Source organism: Argentina anserina, chromosome 1 (assembly GCF_933775445.1).
Source record: "Argentina anserina chromosome 1, drPotAnse1.1, whole genome shotgun sequence".
NCBI lineage: Eukaryota > Viridiplantae > Streptophyta > Magnoliopsida > Rosales > Rosaceae > Argentina > Argentina anserina.
The window spans coordinates 12,748,374-12,772,207 of NC_065872.1; the positions used below are offsets into that span (position 1 = coordinate 12,748,374).

At 39.2% G+C, this 23,834-nt stretch overlaps 4 protein-coding genes and 1 long non-coding RNA gene across 5 annotated transcripts; 2 read left to right on the forward strand and 3 right to left on the reverse strand.

Moving 5' to 3' along the window:
• The first annotated feature begins 2,786 nt into the window (after positions 1-2,786).
• On the forward strand, positions 2,787-4,502 carry LOC126795911 (uncharacterized). Its single transcript, XR_007672270.1, has 3 exons — positions 2,787-2,933; positions 3,384-3,586; positions 4,155-4,502. It is a non-coding gene; the product is annotated as an uncharacterized LOC126795911 (long non-coding RNA).
• Positions 4,503-5,293: 791 nt separating this feature from the next.
• Positions 5,294-9,379, forward strand: LOC126795808 (sulfate transporter 2.1). The gene is made up of 12 exons (XM_050522560.1): positions 5,294-5,875; positions 6,102-6,150; positions 6,319-6,526; positions 6,667-6,841; positions 7,062-7,127; positions 7,228-7,458; positions 7,546-7,672; positions 7,905-8,191; positions 8,317-8,510; positions 8,594-8,685; positions 8,790-8,866; positions 8,965-9,379. The coding sequence occupies exons 1-12, from the start codon at positions 5,393-5,395 to the stop codon at positions 9,106-9,108; spliced, it is 2,133 nt and encodes a 710-aa protein (XP_050378517.1). The 5' UTR covers positions 5,294-5,392; the 3' UTR covers positions 9,109-9,379.
• Positions 9,380-9,554: 175 nt separating this feature from the next.
• Positions 9,555-11,423, reverse strand: LOC126795854 (protein NEN4). The gene is made up of 5 exons (XM_050522594.1): positions 10,550-11,423; positions 10,381-10,427; positions 10,199-10,262; positions 9,933-10,118; positions 9,555-9,791 (listed from the first exon to the last, which is right to left on the reverse strand). Exons 1-5 carry the CDS (start codon positions 11,009-11,011, stop codon positions 9,699-9,701), a joined length of 852 nt encoding a protein of 283 aa, XP_050378551.1. The 5' UTR covers positions 11,012-11,423; the 3' UTR covers positions 9,555-9,698.
• Positions 11,424-15,551: 4,128 nt separating this feature from the next.
• Positions 15,552-18,939, reverse strand: LOC126795834 (bifunctional aspartate aminotransferase and glutamate/aspartate-prephenate aminotransferase). The gene is made up of 9 exons (XM_050522582.1): positions 18,537-18,939; positions 18,372-18,465; positions 18,195-18,298; positions 17,752-18,000; positions 17,549-17,662; positions 17,356-17,439; positions 16,290-16,460; positions 16,043-16,156; positions 15,552-15,853 (listed from the first exon to the last, which is right to left on the reverse strand). The coding sequence occupies exons 1-9, from the start codon at positions 18,882-18,884 to the stop codon at positions 15,713-15,715; spliced, it is 1,419 nt and encodes a 472-aa protein (XP_050378539.1). The 5' UTR covers positions 18,885-18,939; the 3' UTR covers positions 15,552-15,712.
• A 3,282-nt stretch (positions 18,940-22,221) lies between these two features.
• LOC126795845 (uncharacterized) lies at positions 22,222-23,570 on the reverse strand. Its single transcript, XM_050522587.1, is given in 2 exon segments — positions 22,222-23,170; positions 23,173-23,570. Coding segments are annotated over 2 exon segments (1,065 nt in total). The 5' UTR covers positions 23,492-23,570; the 3' UTR covers positions 22,222-22,424.
• Positions 23,571-23,834: the final 264 nt, after the last annotated feature.

Below are 23,834 nucleotides of genomic sequence, written 5' to 3' on the forward strand. Positions count from 1 at the left end.
ATTGTTTATCTCAGTTGATGTCTTGTGAGTTAGATCAGATGGCAAGTAATCCAGAGATCCCTACATGCACTAAATCTAGCTTTGAATTCTGAGTTTCTGAGAGCGAAGTCTTTGAGAGCAGTTTTCCTCTCCTTAAATTGGATCGAACTCTATGCTTTCCAGAATCTGTTTATTTTTAAGGTTGGTTTCCGGAATCTATTTGTAACGCGCCTGGTGAATGATACTTATATATGATTGTACTACTCGATCTATGCATGCACCTGGTTTGGAAACAATCAACGAACTTCAGAATAAATCACAATCATACAGGTGGTCTCTGATCATAACATATGTAGAAATTCTCTTTACCCAAGCTAGACTGGCTACAAGATATCTAGCTAGCTGAAGATGGGAATTACATTAATCCATCTCAGCTCCAAAATGAACTTTGAATGGCTAAATCAAGCTCAAACATTGTGTTGCATATGTTGTTAATGAAAAGACAATAACTTTAAGTAGAAGATCAGTACGTGTAAACAGGAGGAACTTCACTTCACACACGACACAGCTATTTCTCACAATGACAAACCATTATTAATTTTTTTTTCCAGTTCCAAGACATTTTCTATATGGGACCCGAAGATAAATCCAGAAGAGGAAAACTCTCCAATGTTATACGGTGGTACACCGTTGCATATCGAAACGGAAAGACCAGTCTAGAAACCGGACATCAGGGTATCCCCACGGCCGAAGGTAATTCCTCTGGCATGAGACTAATTTCTGACGGGGCCTATGTGAAATGATTCCAACCCGGTAGTCCAAAAATCGGGTGCCTTGGCCACAGTAATGTCTTCAATGCCCCAACTCAGGCCCAGATAGAAACAAAGAGGTGTGTAATGCATCCGCCAACGATTGAACCTCTGACCAATGTCACATTTAAGCCCTAGTCAAAGAGTTGTCACGGTCAGAAACCACTACACCACACCCCGTGATTATGACCAACCATTATTAATAAAAGCACCGCCTCCCCAATTATCCTCTTATATTTTTTTTAATAAATAGTTGGTGTGGCTGCCCATATAGAAACTGTCGAATACAAAATGAGAACGTGAAGCCTAAACCTCCGATACAAAGACCTGAAAAATATTAGTAATTCTCACAAACAAGTACTCAACCAACCACCAACTAGTAAAGAGTATTACTTTAATAACGATTATATTTGCTTTGAAACAGTAGTGACATAATTGAAAACACAATAGATATATATAACCCTAATGATAAAGCATAGCCTACATATCCTAAAGTACAATTAACGTCCCGATTATGTTGTCATCGAAAAATAAATACGACGAGACTTATAAGATTTGAATAATGAATCGAGTAGTTCATATCCCAAGCAAGATCAATGCTTGAATAGCTACCATGCATCCTTCCCTTTGACGAAACTAGATACATTAATTAAGAGTATCGTAGTAGCAAAAATACACATATATGAAAGAGCATTGAAACAGCAATGGCCTATATTCTAGCTACTATATATAGGTTTAAAACAAAGACTTCTCTACAATTAGGTGTCACCCATAATATATAACATAATTTTTAATCATCACATTTCCGATGTGATCGAGATAGCTTCTCTATAATAAGTAATAATATAGAGCTAGAATAGTATCATATCATTTTTTCTTTCTTTCAGAAAGTACGTAAAATTAATAATAACATCGACATACTGCTAGGAAAGATAATCATCAAACACCGAACAAATTCTATATGAATTTACACAATTACATATGAAATATATATATATATATATATATATATATATATATGTTTGAATAGTATAATTCACATGCACGAATTCTCCTATGCAGAAATTAACAAATTAACATCAGAGTTGCCGCACCTTGCACTGTGATTAGTTAGTTACAGAAACTAGATATTACATTAAAGGGTACTTTAATTACCTTCATGGCTTCATCTAATAGCCATATATGTAAAGTTGGTTCATAATCCTTGTGATTTCGCTACATATGTCAATGGAGTTTCCAACATGCCAAATTAAGCGGACTCAGTTTAGTGACGATTAGTACTAATTAAGCTTTTAAAATAGGAAAGCTTCTTTAAATACAACAAAGAACAAACTTAGTGGGAAGTCAACTGCACATAAACAATCATCACCACCTCAATTATTGATTGGCACCTCCGAGATACCTGCTATCGATTTCGGTTTTGAAAAGTATGGATTCCCAGTGCCTTCTCCACCGATTCATATTTCATAATCTTTCGATTCTCATCAAAGTTATTCACCAAATATATGCCGAGTGGTGTTGATGAGGGCAAAACTGACTAACTGAGTGGTTCCAAAATTAGAGGATATTTACTATATACTAAGGCAGAGTTCGGGGCTATCCGGCTAATGAATAGTGTCGGCTTCAGCTGATCTATCCTGCGCATTCCCACTTTCTCCTTCTCTTCCACAATTAGTTTCGGCTCAAGCCTTCATGGTTCCTCTCATAGAACCTCCCTTCTGGCTCAGCGCGGCTCATGGAATTCCGAATATATCCTCATATATGTTAGTCGGCTTTCGTCTATGTTCTTCGTGTCCAGCACCGCGCGCCCCTCCATTGTGATTTAACAAGAAGCTGGGCATTTGTATAAGAGGAGCAAGTCTTACCCAACACCTCCATGGTAGGTTATTCTTTCAATTTTTTTCCATGTTTTCTGAGATTAGAAATCAGCGACATGTTTTTTTCTGACGGAAAAAGAAAGAATTGAACCAATTGATTTCGTGCAGCATGAAGGAAATTAAATCGATATTGAGGTGATTGATTGTGTGGTGATTGGAAGAATTTTGAGATTTGGTTTAATTGAATGGGTGAATCAATTCCAGACAGGCTGAGAGAAAGAGAGAGGGAAAGAACAAAGAGAGTAATTCGACAGACTTCTTGGGCGGGGTATCAGTTAGCAATTGCATGTTTGGTTTCTTTGAAGTTTTCATTTGTTTAATCATCCATCAACCAGCACCTCCATGATAGATTATGCTTTCATTAATGAATATCCTGAAGTTTCCCAATTGCATAAATTTTAAGATTTTATTAGATTCTTAGCGATTGATCAAGTATTCTGATTGTTTGGCTTTTCCAAATGATTTGGTTTCAGATTGACAAAACTTTCTGGTGCACCTCAAGGTGTTCTTCATGTACTTTTGCAATATAAATATAATCTAATTGTAGTTTATACAATTTCATTGTGTCATCATTTAGGCTATCTGATTTGAAATTTGTTCACTTGGTGAAAGGAGTTACACATGAAAAGCTGTCATAGTGTGAACGTGACAAAGTCCAAATTTTGGCTTTATAACTCCTTGAATCAGCTTGATGATGATGCCACTTTCCCTGCATCAGGTTATGAATTTTGCTCATTGTAATTATGAGATAACAGCATTCGAAGCTCTATGAAAAGGAGGAAGTCAGTGTCAACAAGAGATTGCATTGTTGCAGGACAAGTTGGTGAGCTTTTCATGGGCTTGCGTGAATAAAATCGAAAGAGTGGGAAGGATCATTTAATAGTTGATCATAACCCAAAATTCCAAATAGCATGTTGAATGGTAAAAAGAATTGGTTCTGAGATAGATTTGTTATTAGATTTTTCATATTTACAGTGTTGTTGTTTTGTTATTATATTTTTAACATAGATTGTTAATTGTTATGAAGATCTGAGATAAACATATTTTTGTATTGGTGGCCTGGTGGGTGTTTTTGATGGAGGGGTAATTCATTAATTGACACTAATTTTTCTCATTCTCTTCATCCTTATTTATTATGGAGTTTGGTGTTTCTAATTGGCTTTTCCTAAATTTGCGTTTGGTTGGGTGGTGATCTCTGGGTTTTTTTACCTTCTCTTTTCTTGCCGTTGTGTGTTCCTCTTCAGTCTGGGATGTGTGCTCTTTAATTAATCGATGTCGTCTGTTATTCTTATTCATGTTCATTGATGATGATCCTTCAAATTGAATTTATATATTTTGATGTTGCTTTACCACAATTGTCTGGATGATAGCTGAAGGTCCGGTGATGTATTGAGAATTATTATGATCATAATTCATGTCAATCACTTTTGTGTATTTGTACATATTTTCACCTGATGGGATTCATTGTTTTTCTCTTTGGTTCCCGCAGATTCCAGTCAGAGGCTAAGGAAACAGAAGATGAACTATCTGTTTGGATACGTTTTGGCACACTAACATCTTCATGACAGGTGCAACTGAAGTCAATGCTCTACATTTTTGGATGAAGTCCTAATACGACCGATCAAAAGGGGAGTTTTTTTTTTTTTTGTGGAAACTCCTCATCAACCTTTAATACACATAAGCAACTCTTTAATTTGAGTGCTCATGTATAGTAGTGTGCTTATATATTATAGTGTGGTAGTGGTACTATTTTGTGAGCATAATACCAATGAAGATGTAACTGAACCCTACTAATATGACATGTACAATAGTCTCCTTATGTACAACACTGTGGTACGGATTTCTAACATACTACGCTTATGTATAATATCTTCATGCTTTCATAATGTCGAACACCATAATTGAGAGCTAACCAACTTTACAAACTTCGACCGTCAATTAGCTATCGAAAAAAACATTTGACCATCAATAACTGCGCCTGGGCGCGGGCTCTCTATCTAGTTATAGAAAGGGTTTAGGGTTTAGGATTTCTATAATTGGTGGCTGATCGGGAAAAATAATTACCTTGAGCATGTATTGCCTCTCTCTTATACGTACGTAAATTAGTATATACTTCACAATTGATCGATCGAGCAGGTTTGTTTATATAAAAGTGTAAGTGTGTAATTATATGTCCGATCGATGTTTAATGAAAATGTTGTGAATTGATTTACAGTGATGAAGATAAATGAAAATGAAGTGTCACAAGTGAACTTCATCGAGAAGAAAAATGGTGCGAATGTTAGGAAAATTCTAGGGTGCGCTGCTGTATGTTATACAACAGATGTATACATCACACAATCATACTACCACCCCACGTGCATCATAATCTTCCCTCTCTATCCACCTCCAAATCTTGTTGTATGTTATACAGCAGCTGTACAACAGATGTACACAAATGTTAATGGAATTGGTACATACTACATAGTGGAAGAATCCGAATTTTCATGAGGGTTTTTTACCGTCCTCAGAGCTGGGTGAGTGGGAGCGCTTTATGAGTTCAGTAGATCTTAAAACAACTACTAAGTTCTGAACCATTGAATTCAACTTTTTGATGGGTTTATAAGGTCCTTCAACTCAATACACTTTGGCATCAAACTTTGCACATCTGCTAGTCCTGTCCTCCATCTTCTGAAAGCTAGGCATATATAGCAAGTTTTCAGGTTTCCCTGAAAACTTCACTCAACAATGTCCTCTTCAGCAGCTGCCGGCAGCGATGCTGAAAAGGCTAATTGGGTGCTCAACGCCCCCCGGCTGCCGGGTTCGTGGCGTGAGTCTGTAGAGTTCTCAGGTGAAGAAAGCCAGAAATATATATTCATCCTGCATGGTTCCCCCAAACACTTCAAACAATCAACCACTACTGATGCCTCATCTGAGGAGAAAATCCTTGACCTTGAGAAAAACAGTAGCAGTGTTGATATGTCACAATGGGTATTGAATGGTCCAGAACCCCCAGGTCTATGGCATGAGCTCATGGACTCTGTGAGGGAGACCATTTCTTACTTTGGGAACAAGTACTCATCCCTCAAGAGCCAGCCGATGCTCAAAAGCTTAATTTCAGTCCAGCAAGAGATATTTCCTATCCTTGTTTGGGGGCGTAACTATAGCATCTCGAAGTTCAAGCATGATTTAATGGCAGGTTTAACCATTGCCAGTCTCTGCATTCCTCAGGTAAGGAAAGCTTATGAACATGCATATACATTCGATCTGGTACAGAAAGATAATGTTGATTTGGCATGCATGCAAATGTTCCGCTACTTCAAATTATAGTCCCACAACACAATATGGCAGTGGTGACAACATCACATATTGGACTTCAATATATGAAATTATTCATGTATACATTAGAATTGAGTTAATTATATTGCTGTCTTAATGTGTGTTATATTCTTTGCAGAGCATTGGATATGCAACTTTAGCTAAGCTTGATCCTCAATATGGCCTTTGTAAGTAACCTATTTACTTAATTAGTCTTGTAATTGTTACCATCTTTTTTGTTTCAAAATTTATATGGGGCAACAACGTTGTTTGTGATCTTTTCAGATACTAGTGTTGTACCACCATATATATTCAGATATATATTCATCAGTCCAATTTGCTTGTGATCTTTTCAGATACTAGTGTTGTACCACCTCTCATATATGCTATAATGGGGACTTCAAGAGAGATAGCAATTGGACCTGTAGCTGTGGTTTCACTGCTCCTGCCCTCAATGCTTCAGAAGTTGCAAGGTCCTGGTGCTGATCCAATTGCTTACACCAAGCTTGTTTTGACTGCAACTTTCTTCACTGGTATCTTTCAAGCAGCCTTCGGGATCTTCAGGTAATACTATTACCCGTGGTCTATGGTCCAAAAATGTAGTTCATGTATCAGTACTAGCTTGATCCTAATAGTGGATATAGTTTGCATAGTACCTGAACTTTAGTCATATATAAAACTAAAATCTCTTTGGTTTTCATCAGATTGGGATTTCTTGTGGATTTCCTTTCCCATGCTGCAGTAGTAGGATTTGTGGCAGGAGCAGCCATTATAATTGGCCTTCAACAACTTAAAGGACTACTTGGAATTGCTCACTTTCCTACCAGTACCGATGTTATCTCTGTCATGGAAGCTGTTTGGTCCTCATTTCACCATCCTGTATATCTTTCCTGCTTTCTTTATGACCTAAGGGATATATAATGTTCCTCTTTGGAAGATCTCACATGTTATATACTTATATTACCACACACATTCAAACCAGTCCCTTTATTGAGTTTATTCCCTATAAATTGGTATACAATTATATATACATATAAGTCTGTGTAGATAATTTCATGATAATAATTCTTTTTTATTGTGAATGTGTGTTTCTTAACAGTGGAATCCTAATAATTTTATGCTTGGGTCCTCATTCCTGTGCTTCATCCTAATCTCAAGACTTGTGGTAACACTCTGAAGTCTTAACCTCAAGTGCTTTTTACTTGTTCCCTTACTTTCTCTTTCATTATTTTTGGTCATTTTATGATACTTGATGATCCTGACAGGGAAAAAAGAACAAAAACTTTTTCTGGTTGCCAGCCATTGCTCCTCTTCTATCTGTTATATTGTCAACTCTTATTGTTTATCTCACAAGGGGAGACAAGCATGGGATTAAGATTGTAAAACATATCAAAGATGGCTTGAATCCTAGCTCAGTTCATCTATTACAGCTCAATAGCCCTTATGTTGGAGATGTCGCTAAAGTTGGACTCATTATTGCAGTTGTTGCACTCACGGTTGTTACAAACTTTCCTTTAAAATTGAAGTACAATTTTTTTTGACTGAATTTATGGTCAATAATGAGTGAATTTGTCTAAGTGCAGGAAGCAATTGCAGTTGGAAAATCTTTTTCATCCCTCAAAGGGTACCACATCGATGGAAACAAAGAAATGATGTCAATGGGTTTCATGAACATAGTTGGATCTCTCACTTCTTCCTATGTTGCAACTGGTAAGTTCGATTTTGTATCTTCTTTTCCCATTATACTTGGGAGCTAAGTGCAACGTTTTCACCAATTTGCACAAGGCATTCACCTATTTATGCTGGCTTGAATTTTTGTTTTTGGTCAAAAAGGCTTGAACTCTTCATGCATATGTTCTTCTCATATTGTAGCGTTCTGTTATATACATGCTACCTTACACCAAGATACAATATATAGTTGAATTCCCTGTCATGTGAACAGGCTCATTCTCGCGTACTGCTGTAAACTTCAGTGCCGGCTGTGAAACTCCCATGTCAAACATTGTCATGGCCGTCACGGTGATCATATCACTGCAATTTATGACCAGGCTCTTGTATTTCACTCCAACTGCAATCCTTGCTTCAATAATTCTGTCTGCTCTTCCTGGACTAATCAACGTCAATGAAATCTACAACATTTGGAAGGCGGATAAGCTTGACTTCCTAGCATTTATAGGAGCCTTCTTTGGAGTGCTGTTTGCATCAGTAGAGATAGGCCTTCTAGTCGCGGTAACATATGAACTAATCACTCTTACTTAGTGTGCAATTAAGAAAACTGATGTCTAGTCTGAGGGGTTTGTAGTTCCAATAATAGAGTATTACGTTTATCTAAAGATAATGTATCTTTGTTGCAGGTAGCAATATCATTCACAAAGATAATACTCATCTCAATTCAACCTGGGACAGAAACTCTTGGAAAACTTCCAGGAACTGATATGTTCTGTGACACCGAACAATATCCTATGGCTGTCACAGTTCCTGGAATCATGATAGTTCGTGTCAAGTCTGCCTTGTTGTGTTTTGCAAATGCAAATTTCGTTAGAGAAAGGTACTAATATTATTTAGCACTCACAAATTTAATCTGAATGCAGAATATGTTTTCTTAACTATATTCGTATTTGTAAATGCAAGAATTATGAGATGGATAACTGCAAAGAAAGCAGAAGGTCTGAAAGAAAATAATACCAAAGATGCCATTCAAGTGGTCATTCTTGATATGTCTAGTAAGTGACTCAGAAAATCAAACGTACATGCAAAGAACTCTTAAAAGATTTATCACATTATCCTGTTGTTTTATATATTTCACAGTAATTTCTACTTATGGCAGATTTGATCAACATTGATACATCTGGAATAGCTACCTTAGACGACCTGCACAAGAATTTATTATCGGAGGGAATTGAGGTAAATGAGCTAGCTTCAAGTAATCAAATTGTTCTTTCATTCCATTTCCGTTCTCAATTTTTTTAAAAAAACCGGTGTACGTTCTTTCTCTGTCTCAGTTAGCAATTGCAAACCCTCAGTGGCAAGTGATTCACAAACTAAAGCTCTCCAACTTTGTGATAAAGATCGGAGGAAGGGTTTTCGTGACAGTTGCAGAAGCTGTGTCTGCAACTTTCACTGGAAAAATTGCTATCACTTGTTAATCATTTTCTTTGAAAATGAGTGTTGATCAGTATCGATGAATCTTATTTGAATTACTTGTTGCTGTGCTTGCCATTTGTGTGATACCACGATCTATAGTCCCAACCTACTTTTGTAAATACATGAAGATGGGACTTAAGTAGTGTGTTAATGATGGTTTTCACTGCAGTTTTAGACAACCAGCAAGGTGAGACGGAGAATAAATTGGTTGGCTACTTCTACGCCTAGAAATGTTTATATGTAATTGCAAATCTGTACTTTGTGAGTTTGTGGGAATTTTCTTTTCGAATAATTGGCTCTTGAAATTAAATCTGGCAGTAACTTACATGAGCAATAGCATAGCTGCATTATTGTTCTGCATTGAACTTTACGTTAGCATTGTGAAATCCAACTTATGGGGATTTCAAAGCGTCAATTAAATGGACAACAAATCAATAAATTTACTCGAAGATTATCAACAGCAAATTCCCCAGACCCCTAGTGTAAACAATTTTGACTAGGCATCTACCTGCACATGCATGTATTGATGTCCATTGGTTAGGTAATCATCATTAGCTTCTCTCCATCCTTTGCTTTGTAAATCGTCAGTTAATCACCGGAGTAGTGACGTAGAATGCTTCAATATGTTACTGAGGGGCTGGTTTCCTTGTGCTCTACACACTAGATTCTTTACCCTCTCTGTCACCTGTTTTAAAAATAAATGCATATTATCAACTGTCTAGCCACAGTCAGACATACTCGGTCTAAGTTACTACATTGTCTTCTAAATTAATTCTGATGTAGATTAACACAGCTGGTTAATTACTTGAGCAGAGGATGTAATAACCTTTTCCAAACTCCCCCTTGGTGCATACGGAACTGCTCTTTGATATCCAATGGAAGCAGTTGTTGGGGGAGATTTTCGGCTTGTTGTTTCATCTCGGCATGCCAATTTTCCATTACTTCTACTCCTAGTTGTAACTGTTGGAGAACTATGCCAGTTGCCATTTAACACGCTAGGAAGGCTTGATTCCTAGTAAATATCAGAGAGAGAAACTTAATTTTCACTTACTCATAAAAGAAAAATGATAATATAAGTTCCAATGAAAGTACCAGAAACAGCACAGTTGCACAATTCTTGAGGACCTCCAGGTTCATCCTAACATCTTCAAGGCTCCTGTTTCATTAATAAACATCAATAATGAATATTGTACACATCTCTAAATCTGATATCGCATTGGAGTATTTAGATAAAAATAATTTTTTTATATCAAGCAAATGTGATTCCTCCTCACCTGTGCTTTTGCTGCCCAAGCTTGAAGTAAGTTGCCAATGATGACATCTGAATATATACAGATCAAGTTAATATTAGTCTACAACCTTCTTGCAGGGGAAACATATAACAAAATGTGAGTATAAATCTCAAAGCACCAATATATAGTTCAAACTTTTCTTGTGACATACCTTCATATTGCCAGCTCTTCTGCCAAACTTCTCAGTCAATACCCCTAAAGAGTCTATCATCCCAACAGGCGTAGGTGCAGGCTTGCCAATGTCCGAAAACGCCTCCTTAATGCGAGCACAATCAAACCTTTGGATGTTATGACCTGCCCAAATTCTGCCATCTAAAATGCTGAATATCTTGTCTGCAACTTGCTCAAACAAGGGTGCATTTGCAACAACATCCTTAGTGATTCCGTCGCTTCGACCAGACCTTGAGGGTACAGCAGACAAGTCTGCTGGCCTAATAAGGGTGCTATAGCTGTCTAGCTCAACAAGCTTCTGAGGGCAAACAACAATTGCTCCAAATTCTAATACCCAGAACCTTTGTCCAACTCTATTGGGTACATTTGTTTCTATGTCAAAGAACACAATCTCTGTTGATGTGCTTTCTCTGCATGGTGAAGATGTAGAAGGGTTGTCCATTTTGGGTTATTTCTGGCTATTACTTCAATTGGATTTGTTAGGATTTTGGTAATTTTCATATCCATTATAGTTGCAGGTTATATAAACAGTTGAGGAAGATGGGAAAAGGAGAAAGGATAGAGAAGAAGAAAGGGAACTCCTCCTATTTGAGATTTGATTGACTTGTAATTTAAGTCAGGTTTTTAGGCTTTGGCTTTTGCTTGAGGAGTCCTTTAGTGCTTAGCTTGTTGAAGATGTCATAGAGAAAGCACTTCCAGGTGGACAGGAATGACTGTTCCTCTTTCTAATTCTCCTTTGCTTTTTGGGAACCTTAACTTTCTGAGAGGTTTTGAAGAATATGTAGCTGAATATGTTAGAACACGCGAATCAATTACGTTGGAACATGTTCCCTTATATCATGAACATGCTTTGTTCCCTTATATCATGAACATGCTTTCTCTCCTTCCTTTCTCTCCTCTTTTTCCCTTCTCCAGAGGAGATCTACCTCCTTTCTGACCTCCTATTGATGAATGGAAACTTAACAAGCCTTTTCAAATGATTCCTCGAAAACTTGCTTCTTGGCTAGATGCAGATTTACTTCATACAAGTCCATGGTTTCGTATCTTAAACAACAATTTGTCAAACCAACATTTTCGTTCTGTTTATCAAACCAGATAAGTACCAGTTGACGGATGCAATTGGATGCAATATTCCGCAGAATATTGCAAGTGTTAAGCGGAATAGATAATGTGGATTAACTAATGTGGGTTAATTAAAATTGTAAATGAGTCTGTCGAGCCACGCCAGGGGAAAGTGAAAACCAATGTGATCAAGCTAGGGTTGTAGGTTTATTAACAAGTTCGAGCTTCTCTCAAAAAAAAAAACAAGTTCGAGCTCAGCTACCCTCGTATTGAATTAAAAACAGATTCACCGTCGGTCAATGTAGTACCCACACTTATAAAACTACCACTGTGGTACCTAAACTCATTATGTCACAGCCCCGAAATTCGAATGATAAAAATTTGAATTCGAAGCCATGAAAACTCTAAAACAATCTCAAATATATTGAAATCATCTTATCATAACAGTGTATCGAAACTGAGTCCACAGCATGACTCAGTCGACTTGAATAGTACATAATCAGTTTATACTTCAGTATTATAACCAATGGAAATGTAAAATTCACTCAATTCTCACCACAAACATAAGAAAGAAATCTTCAGGGTAAACCCTCCGAATCTTCTAATCCCCACCTGCAGAACTATCTCATACACCATCGAATTGGTGCACCGGGTTTGTGTTTACAATCCCGGTAAGCTTTTCAGCCCGTATGAGTAAACCAACAGTAAACATACACCGCATACAAAGGAAATATGTCAAATAACACTTAAAGACAAACGTACTCATGTGACACTGGGCAACCCATCTGTTACCCAAAATCATTTAAACACATGGGTACTCATGAGACTCAGGCAACTCATTTGTTACCCCTCATGCAGTACACCGACAGGCACTGGACAACCCATATGGTTACCTAATATCATGTAAAACATGGCTACTCATGAGATCCAGGTACTCATATGTTGCCCCTCATGCAGTACACCGACAGACACTGGGCAGCCCATATGTACCCAATGTCACTAAAAACAATATGGGTACTCATGAGACCCAGACAACCTATATGTTACCCCTCATGCAGTACATCGGCAAACAGACTAGAGCTCTAACTAAATCGTAACTGTCACCCGGCCAAGGCTTGGTTCCGATACTGCCAACACGTCCGAAGACAGAAAACACGTCCGACCACAAAAAAAACATGTCCGAAGACAGAAAACGTTTTAACAAGACTCAATGTTAAAACCACGTACAATAACAATCTACTCATGTTATTATACTACAACAAAGCGACTCTTGCTTAAATAAAAAAAATATAGTTGCCACAGTATAATTCATTTGGAAATAAAAACGTGACAGTATATAATATAGCAACCCATATATATGTATCGTAATTACCATTTTATACACATACACAACCCATTATATCATATACATCTCCTAGTTTGATCTTTTACCAAAAATAAACGTAACTAGGAGTCACCGCCAAGGGTAGACTTGTCATAGTGAGATTTACTAACATTCATCATAGTCCATAATCACTAAAACCTTTTCAAAATCATTTATTAAAATAGCATTTCACTTACACATGAACCATAGACGATCAAGTTCACGAATTTAAACCAAAACATATATTTTTTTTAATAATTTATAACTAGTGATGCAACGACTATGGTAAGAACTCAAACTAAATTCAATAATGATAACACTAATTCGATCATGATGATCATTGTGAGGTTTACTCACCTTATTTCCCGCGTGCAACTTCCACGACACCGAAAATGATTCCCTCACTCGTTTCGTCGGTCATCTAATAGCATGATAAAATACTTAGAAAACGATACGTAAAATATCAAGTAACGATTTCTATACAGCTAAATGATGTTCATAAAACATTGTTCACAAAACATTGTTCATGTTTTACTGTTTACTAAACATTGTTCGGGTTACTGTTTCACAGAACCTGTTCACAATTACTGTTCATGAACCTTGTTCACAGTAACTGTTCATGTGGCGCCACTGTTTCCTGACCACCATAGCACCACAATCTAAATGACATTCTTAACAACTTTCTAATTAACTACAAAATCCAATTCTAAGCTTAAACACTTCAGTTTAACACAAACCGAAAAACCCCAATTTAAAACCTAGGATTTCTTTTCTTCGATTCTCCTAGCACACAAGGATTTGGGTTAAATTTTTTGGAGGGTTTGTAGTATGGAAAAAGACCTTCAAAATGGGACAAGAATCTCACCGATTGGTTGCCGGAGGAGGGAGATCCGACAAGTTGAAATTCTGCGAAATATGCATTTTCAGGGGAACTTCTGGGCTTCACCACTCCTAAACGGCGGCGAAATGGCGGGTGGTAATGCCACCAATCGATAGGGGACGCAACAAGCTTTCGAACGTGACTGGTGCGCCGCTCTATGGTGGCCGGAAGGCGGAGATCCGGCGGCCAAAAGTCGGCCGCTCGGGGAGAGAATTCTGGATTTTTTTCGTGGTGAACAGTGCCCATGAACAGTACCAATCCGAATTTCTCCTCATGTCCTCTTCTAACATGCTCCTCTCCCTCTCCAACCTCAATGCCTCCACTTTCGCCTCTAGCTCCACTGCGTGCTCCTTCAGCGCCTTCACCTCCTCCTCCGCCTTGTCGCGCTGCCTCTCGAACTTCCCCAACAAACTCCATATCCACCTCTTCGGTCTCGTCGTCCTGTCCCCTTATGTAATGCAGGTAGCTTTGCAATGTGTACTGTTCCACCGGGTTGGAACTGAGAAACACCTTGGAATTCTCATCAAGGTGGTCGTTGTAGCGAACGAGTTGGAACAACCATTAGAAGACAGCGAGGAGATTCAACCACTGATGCGAGTTCACGGTAGGGTTATGGATCATGCACTTGTTGAGGTTGAAAGGGCATTTTAGGGATTTGAGGATGATAGGGAAGTCGTCCTCGAGCTTCGGCAACGACCAATCAAGGCGGGAGACGAGGAACCGGAGAGCTTCGGTGATCTCTCAGCCTGAAGGGATGTGGGATTTGAGGAAGGCTTGGACAAAGTGAGCGGAGAGGTACGAGTTTATGGCGGAGAGGGTGGACTGCTGGTAGGAGCGGTGTTTGTAGAGGTCGATGTTGGAGATGGAGCCGCCGCCAATTCCGATGGAAAAGGGGCAGTTGCTAGCAAAGCTGGCATCAGAGTCGCGGTGGCGAAAGTGTTCGAATGGAGTTGATGGCGTGGAGGGCGTGGGTTCATCGACAGCTTGGGTCTGCGAGCACCTCACATATTGGCGGTGGAAGTTTTCGGGCGGATTTCTGATTGAATGGTGGAGATAGATACTTGGAGATTTTGTAATTAAAACCAAAAATAGAGAAAAGTCGTTGCTGTCCTTTTTTTAATGGGCACGTGAGCAAACTAACGGCTCCGTGCCGGAAAATTGCCTCCGGCCCCTCGTTGATAGCAAATAATTGAGTTTGAGTACCACAATGGTAGTTTTATAAGTCTAGTATCACATTGACCTTGACACCAGAGTTCAAATATTGATGGTGGATTTTTTTCATTGAATTAATCTTAAATTTGTCCAAGTAAAAATGTCAAATAATTATAAAAATGCAAATAAACATGACGCCCCTCTCCTCAGTCAGACCAAGCCTTTCACGTTCATTCATTGATTTACTTCTTCGACAAGACGGCGTATGTGACTAGGAATGTAAGAACAATTTGCAACTTCACAGTATACTAAACCTAATACAAATAATTAACCGTCAAGTACGAATACTGATCCTACAATACAGAGGGCTCTTCTAAAACTTATTTCATGGTTACAACTTTCAACTTTTAAATAAATATGATAACCATAAGTCCATAACAATGATGTTGCCCTTAATGGGATTCTACAACACCCATATTCCACAGAATGGATAGGAGTCCAAAATTCAGATTTTAACAAAATGTACACACCTTTATTTACATGAATAACTAATGAAACAGGACTGGAATCGTTATTATGGATGTCTTGATATTTGACTAAGGACAAAATCAAAAACAAATGCTAGAATACAGAATTTGGAGTCGCAAATTGAGCAATGGCAACATACCAGTGACATTTTGTTTAGATCAACTACGGGCAGCAGGCTTCAACACAATGAGTGACTTCTTGATTCTTTCCACAGCTGCCTGTAGAGTTTGGAGAGATGCTGCATAGGAGATTCGTATGCAGGTGTCATCTCCGAACGCATCCCCTGGCACTAGTGCGACCTGTAAATCAATAACAGAAAAAAAACCTGTGAGAAAACCGAATAACTCGATATGCCATCCACTTCATCATTAGCATTGTAGGGAATCATCAAGAGATACACAAACTATGGGCACCAGTAGGACTGTAGAAATATTGCTTTTCTGGAAAAAAAAAACAAAAATTAAAAAGTAGTAGTGCATTACACATACCTGACCCTTGTCGAGCAGGTATTTGCATAGGGACTCTGAATTCTCTATTTTACCAAACCCATCAGCCTCTGTTCCATAATAGCAGCTGACATCGAGGAAGAGATAGAAAGCTCCCTGAAAATTTGTAGAAAGGGGCAAAAAGTCAAGAGTCAAGAGAAGACAGAATTTGGATCCCGTAAAAAAACTAATTTTTGCCAAAAGGGGCAAAGAAAATAACAAAGTAAAAAGAAGAAACCCGAGCAAGCACCATGGGTTCTGAAATCTTGACACCAGCAAGTTCACCGAAGCTTTTCACCAAGAAATCCCGTCGCTCCCGGAATGCTTTCACCATGACAGAAACTGCCTCTCCACCAGCATAGCCAAGACCCAAGGCTGCAACTCCTGCTTTCTGTGCTATGCTACTAGCACCTGAGGTGGACTGTGACATGTTGCACAGGGATTAGCTGTATATGAACACAATGCACTACATTTACATACTTAAATGCGAAGTAATTGAAAATCACGAAACTTCCCTGCCATACTTGTTCAAATGTTGACCTCAGGTAACTGCTAATTCCTTAATATCCATGTAGGTTCCCTCCCTAATTCTATGTTTTTCTCATCGTCTTACCCTTATATGTTAATACATGATACAAGATAAAACAAGTTTTGATCTGGGATGCTGGACTTGCATATTAATTTCAGTTTGAAAATAATCTTTATTTATGATATGTCAATTGACATCAACCACATAGCATTCACTTGAAACTCATCTCAAATATCCAAAACAATAAAAAGTGAAAAAAAAAGACCAAAAAAATATAAAAAGCAAGCCCAGAAACCTCTCTTCTTTATAGTTTTGGACGTCAGAAAAGATAAACAGCCAAAATCCAGATTAGGAGAAACTTAAAATTCTCAACAGCTTGAGTGAACTCGATCTTTCATCAGCATATCAATGTTTTTAAATTCAATCTAGGAATAAATATTGGGTTTAGATATCAAGGAACATATATTCTGAATTGCTGAAAAGATAACACTAAAATCAAACTTTGCCTCTCACATAGCTATGACATTATCAGTTTTTCACCAGTAAGCAATTTCACAATACAGAATCAACAGAAGAAGAGCGAGAACCTACCTAACTTGTTGGCTCTTTATAACTACCCACGAAAACATAATTATCAGCAAATTCCAAATTCTAATAATTGCTAACAGAAGAAGCTAATAATGCAGAGAAATGTGGTTTCTCTAGGGAAGAATTATAAGAAAACACCAATTTCATATGAAGAGCAATATACATACTGAGGATACAGGATTAGTGAAGTTCAATATACCTGACTCTGGATCTTATTACATGCTGAGATAAAGTGTTTAGGACCAGCTATATATCCAAGCCGCCAACCAGTCATTGCAAAGGCCTACAAAGTACCACCTTCTATATGTCAGCTTCAGGTTCAGGCCTAACAATTTTTTCTTGTCTTTACAGTATATCTGAATAAAATATTCACTTTTGAGTGTAAAAACTACCTTAGAAAACCCATTGACTGTCAATGTCCTCTCCCACATGCCTGGCAAGGATGCAAAGCTCGTGTGAGTTGCTGGTGCGTAAATTATGTGTTCATAAATTTCATCAGACAGGACCTGAACAACACAAATTAGAATTCAATATTCAAAGGTCAAACAGGAGGTATCAAAATGCAGGTCTTTCAGTACAGGTAGAGTAAATTTACCAGAAGCCTGGGATGCCTCGCTACAATTTTAGCAATCTCCTCGAGCAATTTCTTGGGGTAAACAGACCCTGTCGGGTTGGATGGAGAGCAAAGAATCAACACTCTTGATTTATCAGTGAGCTTGGACTCAAGAACCTTGGGATCCAAGAGAAAATTCTCAGAGATGCTAGTAGGAATAATCACCGGAGTTGCATCAGCCTTCCTTGCAATTTCCGGGTAACTCACCCAAAATGGAGCCGGAATGATAACCTGTGATCACATATTTTCGCAGAAGCACGAGCCAAAGCATTCAATACAACCAATTGACAACAGATACTATATGACTATGCGAGCTACAAAAAGACACTCCATCATCAAACCAACAGCTAGATTCTTTTTGCACCGAAAAAAGTTACGAATTTCAAGTAAAGAAAAGACTGAAAACGCTAAATTTAAGCATCAACCTCATCTCCTGGAGCACAAACTGCCTGTACCGCTTGATCAATACTCTGCTTGGCTCCATTACTAACCAACACCTGATCAGGGGAATAAGATATCCCATTCTCCTCTGCACAAACCTCAATAATTACTCGCACGCCCAAAATACGCAACAAAAATTGCAGAATTGAAGACCTCCTAACCTTGTAGCTTACGACAAATCGCCTGCCGCAGCTCCAAAGTCCCTGCATTTGGTGTGTACCTAGTACACCCCTCTCGAATGGCATTGATCCCCGCCTTCAAATCAATCGCACCAATCAAAACCCGTAAATTTTCACACACACTTGAAATAAGGCGACGCAAATTACCTCAGCAATAACAGAAGGAGTATCGAAATCGGGCTCGCCGGCGGCTAACCGGATCACGGGGACGCCGGCCTGGACGAGAGCCGTGGCCTGGTCGGTGATTGCAACCGTCTTGGACGGCTTGATGGAGTTGACTCTGGGGCTGAGCGAAATGTCAAGCTCCATAGCTTGGTCAGTGCCGGTAACCGCGACTGCTCTGATGACCGTTCTGGATGCTCTGAGAGGAAGAGCCGTGAAGGAATAATGAGAAGGAAAGGATAGGGATTTCGGGTCGGGTGAGGAGAGTCGGGTTGTTGTTGAGAAGGTGAGGCGGCGGGCGATGGTGGAGGAGGAGTGGATGGAGGTGGCCATAGGGGGTTGGTGGTGGGAGAAGGGTAGGGGTTGGTGGATTGTGTCACTGTGAATGTGAAGTGGTTGTTGTATATAGCCGAGTGTTGGCGCTGCTTGCCCATTTTGGGGGTTGGTGGGAAAATTAGAGCAAAGCAAATTGAAATCTTTAGGGTTAGGTTACGTTTGTGGAAGTGGATGGGTAGCAATAAAAGCTAATAACTTTAGATGTGTGATAACTGGTTAGGAGTCCTAATCATTTACCATGAAGAAAAACCATACATGAAATTGAGGCTTTCTAGAATGTTAAGATCATATAACGTTCACATGAGTTTTCTGGGGTGCATGTCATACATACTACAATTGCACTTGTTTCTCTCAGAAAAAAAATCTTAGTGTAAGTAACTTGAACTTAGTTATATAGCCCGATGTAACTAACAAACTTGGTTACATTGTGATCCTATACATTAATTGCGAAGACTATGTAGGAGACCAGGTGATTTAACAGATAAAGTACGCCTTGTTCCTCTATTCAATCAATTTTCAATAATCGATTCAAAGAGAAATTGTCAATGAGATGTATACACAGTATGATCCTATCCGCTCAACTTTTACCTAATTATGGAGACTAATGCAAAGAGTGAAACCGTCAAATTCAATTTATGCAAACAACTGCTGCTTTTGTCTATACATGATCATTATTTCGCCTCAAACAGAAGAACAAAAATCTTTATCGAAATCACATAACTTTCCTCAAAACTTTCTAGGCTTAAAGAATACAGATTACAAGGGGATCATGTCTAAATGCTTCATCCTTAAGAAAATCACATAAGCTTGACCTATCTTTTATCTAATTTGCTTCCACAACCTGCAAGCCACCATAGCAGTTAATATACCACCAGCCGACACCGCGAGAACCATAGGCCAATTCAGCCTCCTCCACCCTAGTGGTTTTGATAGCTCACCAGCTTGAGCCACCACCCCTTCCTCTATTGTTGGCATTGGGGACAAACACGACGGACACAACTGATTTTCCTCTGAATATTTGACAATGCAATCTCCATGATAAAGATGATGGCAGGAGCAGGGCAAGCGAGTAATCACCAATTGCTGCTCATCACCTTCTTCTACACCCTCGAAGTGATCAAGCCTCTCTTTACAAATATTACATCGTAGAGTCTTAGCTTCCATACTAGCAAGCCTCACTTTCTCCAGACATGCTAAATTGACGACATTTGGTTTGAGATTGGACATGCTTGAAAAAAAGGATATCATCTAGAGGAATCCAACCGGTGCTGTGTGGCTAAATAGGGTTCATACTGGGATCTCTGTTTAATTGTTTATAAAGGACTACAGGCACAATACCATTGCACTCGATGGATCCTACTCTTATTGAGACTAGGATTGTTGGAAGATACAACCCTATTTAAACTAGGATACATAATTCTACACATATTTAGACTAAGGACACCGTTCCTACTAGGTTCTTTTGGCCAATTACTGGTCAGAGATTGCACCATTATGGTTGGTAATAAACCAGCATAAGGACTACACTTAACAACAGGATATACCCGAATAAGCGTGCCAGAATGGAATAGCACACCTCCTCTGCATTATATTCTGAAGCAACACAAAATAACCTTCATTTTATAGCCTAGCAATAGGAAAATGGTCAACCGAGTACAGATATTTGAAATGAAAGAATGAGCTAGTCAAATGTAGCAATTCCAATTAGCGCAACAGCAAATTTCTAGTTTTGCAAGATTACAGGGTCGGGGGGTCTGACAGATGTACCATGAATTGACACTTCAAGGAAGCAACAAGAGCAAGACTATATGAATGAATAAGCTAGTCAAAATTAGCAGTTCCAATTTAGCACGACAGCAATCTTTAGTTTTGCAAAACTACAGGGTCAGAGGGTCTGGAAGGTGTGCCATGAATTGAAACTTCAAGAATATAAAGGGAACGAAACTGATATATGATAGTTTCTTGTAAAATAAATGGTTTAGAGTTACAAGGCAACACGATTTATGTTAGATTCTGACACCAGGGTTGATCATCTGCTCAACCATGGCGCCTATTGGTGTGTTCAGTGCACATACGCACGCATATTTATAAGCTAATATGTAATATGCTATATGCAAAAGAAAACTAATCCATGTGTTGTTACTATTTACTAGTCTAGGATTTAGTAATACAATAATTCTCGCTTGAGCAACTTCTGTAAAATATGAGTGAACTGGTACTTGTCCAAAATTTCATCTTGCAACGTAAGACAAGATTGTTGACTGGTGCAAGGATAACATTTATACTAATGCAATTAGTAACCCAAGTGGTTGGAACTGTTAGGACAGAAGCTATGGTTGTTTTTTTTTTTTGTATAAATAAAACTGCTGAATTCTGTATCAGAATTCACCAGAGCCAATTGCTGTCAGTTAGTGAGTCAGTTGTTTCCGAGCAAATAATAATAATAATAATTCACGGGGCTCGCAAACAATGCTCATAACAAAACAAGCAACAAAATCAAGGGAAAAAAAACCCTTCTATGAGTATCATACTTCAAATAAATAAATAAACAAAAAGCTTATGTTCTTCTTTCCTACTTTACCTCTGTTTCACTATGCCCATTAGTGGTGAGCCTATGAAGAATTCCAATTCATTTAACAACGGTTACCCCTTAATCAAACTCCACCAGCAGCCTTCACCATAACCAAGTAATGAAATGCCTGTGATGTTAAACTGCATTGGTCCAATAGTTACTGTAACAGAGATAATTTGTCTTTTCTTTACTCAGAATAAGGTTGTTTGTTCAGAAACAAGTTTATGTGGAAGTTGACAACTACCAGTGCAGAAGATATCCCTTATGCAGGAGATCATAATTTAGAACAAATGAAAACTAAGTGTGTTTGAAGAATTGGTGCCTAGATATGTCGTTTCCAACTAAGTTCTCTCTCTCTCTCTCTCTCTCTCTCTCTCTCTCTCTCTCTCTCTCTCTCTCTCTCGTCTATCTCCAAACACCATTCTATTTCTGAAGTCTAAGCCCACTTTAGATATTATCCACGTTGAATGGTAGGCATAATTTTCTGTTCCTAGGAGAAGTACATACTAGATAAGTACGCGGCCATATTAAGACTAAAAAAACAAGTTGAGCGAACAATTAATCCCATCAGAAAACTATGTTTCTTTAAAACTGCCGAAAAACTTCACCAACTTATTACTTATCCTAAAAAAAATTATAGCGAAGTTAGCAAATATTGTAAGAAAACAAACATAGTATCAAATTGCTGTCAGAAGATTTATGGATCTAAACTAACAATTTCAAGTTTCAAATTTGAAGTAACGATGAATTAGAAGTTCAAAATAGCATGTATGAACCAATAAAATATACTCGATCATTAATATTTTCCACATTCATAAGACATCCAAAGAAGTGGGTGATTCCATCCCACCAAATTACACTTGTCAGCTCAGTCCTACCTCGAAATGCTCACTCATTTCTTCAACAATGCACAACTCAAAAAGATGCATAAATCCCAAACTAGAAATGCAAGAAGCTACCTGATATCAAATCCTCGTGGAAGCCGAGTCAAAATCATCCGGAGCAACCCTCGCAATCCAGCTACTAAGCGTCCTCTTAACATCCCCATGATTCACATACGCCAGCTCATACATGCTACACAAATTCACCACAAGCGTCTCGTTCAGCGCCACCGTCGGCACCCTCTCCAGCGCCTTGATCGAATCCGACAAGTCCCTCAAGTACATCAAACACAGCGCCTTGTTATTAATTGCGACGACATCACTTCCATCCCTCTCAATGCACTCTTCATACTCCCTCACCGCCGACACATAGTCCTTCCCCACCATATACACCAATGCCTTGTTCCTACTCACCAAATTCCTCATCTCAACTCCACCTCCCCCCTCCCTCTCCTCCACCAGCCCCTGCACCGCATTGAACGACGTTTTCGCTCCATCCAAGTCCCCCATTTGGATCTGAATGTAGCCGAGCTTCGACACGAGAACCGGATCAGTGTAATCCCTGTTTAACAAGTCTTTGATCAAGCTCAAACAAGCAGCTAGCTCCTTCGAATTCAAATGAATCCCTATGATCCCATTCATAACAAACACCTCTCTCCTCTTCCACACCTCCACACTCATCGCACTCTCCTTCTTATCCCTCACCTTGTTCTTTACAAACTCCAGTAGAACATAGAGCCGGTCGAGGCCGTCCTGCCGGCGGCCGAGTTTGATCGGGATCAGCGCGTGGAGCCAGCGGAGGGAGAAAGGGACCATGGAGCCGAGGCGGCGGGGTAGGAATCGTAGCGGTAGCGGGAGGAGTTGAGGTCGTCGAGGGAGTCGAGCTCGGCGGCGGCGGCGTCGGAGAAGCGGCGGAGCTTGGTGAGGGAGAGGACGTTGTAGGTGAAGTAGAGGAGGTGGTCGTGGGGGTTGGAGAGGAGGGAGAGGGATCGGGCGCGTGAGACTTTGTCGAGGATGGAGCGCCAGGAGCCGCGCGTGGCGAGGTTGTGGAGGGAGGCGAGCTCGTGGGAGAGGTCGTTGAGGGAGGAAAAGTGGGAGGTGAGGGGGTCGTCCGTGGTGGTGGTTAGGGATTCGGGTGAGGGTGAGTCCATTTTGGGTCGTCGGAGAAGTCGGGAGAGATCGGAGATTTGGTTTTGGGGGAAATGAGAAGGGAGAAGAGGAAGTGGGGTGATAGAGCGGTAAGTTTGAAGTTGTTCAACACGTGTACACTACAGAGCCCACCGTACAGAGGTTAACCGGTGCAATACATTTCTTTACCAACATCATCTGGAACTTTGCTCTAATTAGATACCAGATCAACATCATGAGGATAGTTTTGGATTGTCATAAAATGATGAGATCAAGTTGGGAAAATTTGTTCGATCTGGGGGTAAATTTGTAGTGGATCTACAACCAAATTGAGTTACGATTGAATTACCTCGCTGTCAAACTAGA

Coding starts and splice junctions, on each gene's coding strand:
- LOC126795854 (XM_050522594.1), bottom strand. CDS start 11,011: ATGGACAACCCTTCTACATCTTCACCATGCAGAGAAAGCACATCAACA. Junction 10,428..10,549: donor GAAGAGCTGGCAATATGAAG/GTATGTCACAAG, acceptor GTATATATTCAG/ATGTCATCATTGGCAACTTA. Junction 10,119..10,198: donor GTGCAACTGTGCTGTTTCTG/GTACTTTCATTG, acceptor GATATTTACTAG/GAATCAAGCCTTCCTAGCGT.
- LOC126795808 (XM_050522560.1), top strand. CDS start 5,393: ATGTCCTCTTCAGCAGCTGCCGGCAGCGATGCTGAAAAGGCTAATTGG. Junction 5,876..6,101: donor CCAGTCTCTGCATTCCTCAG/GTAAGGAAAGCT, acceptor TATTCTTTGCAG/AGCATTGGATATGCAACTTT. Junction 6,527..6,666: donor GCAGCCTTCGGGATCTTCAG/GTAATACTATTA, acceptor GGTTTTCATCAG/ATTGGGATTTCTTGTGGATT.
- LOC126795834 (XM_050522582.1), bottom strand. CDS start 18,884: ATGGCCACCTCCATCCACTCCTCCTCCACCATCGCCCGCCGCCTCACC. Junction 16,157..16,289: donor TCAAGATTTCAGAACCCATG/GTGCTTGCTCGG, acceptor ACAAATTTTCAG/GGAGCTTTCTATCTCTTCCT. Junction 15,854..16,042: donor ACCTGCTCGACAAGGGTCAG/GTATGTGTAATG, acceptor ATTGATTTACAG/GTCGCACTAGTGCCAGGGGA.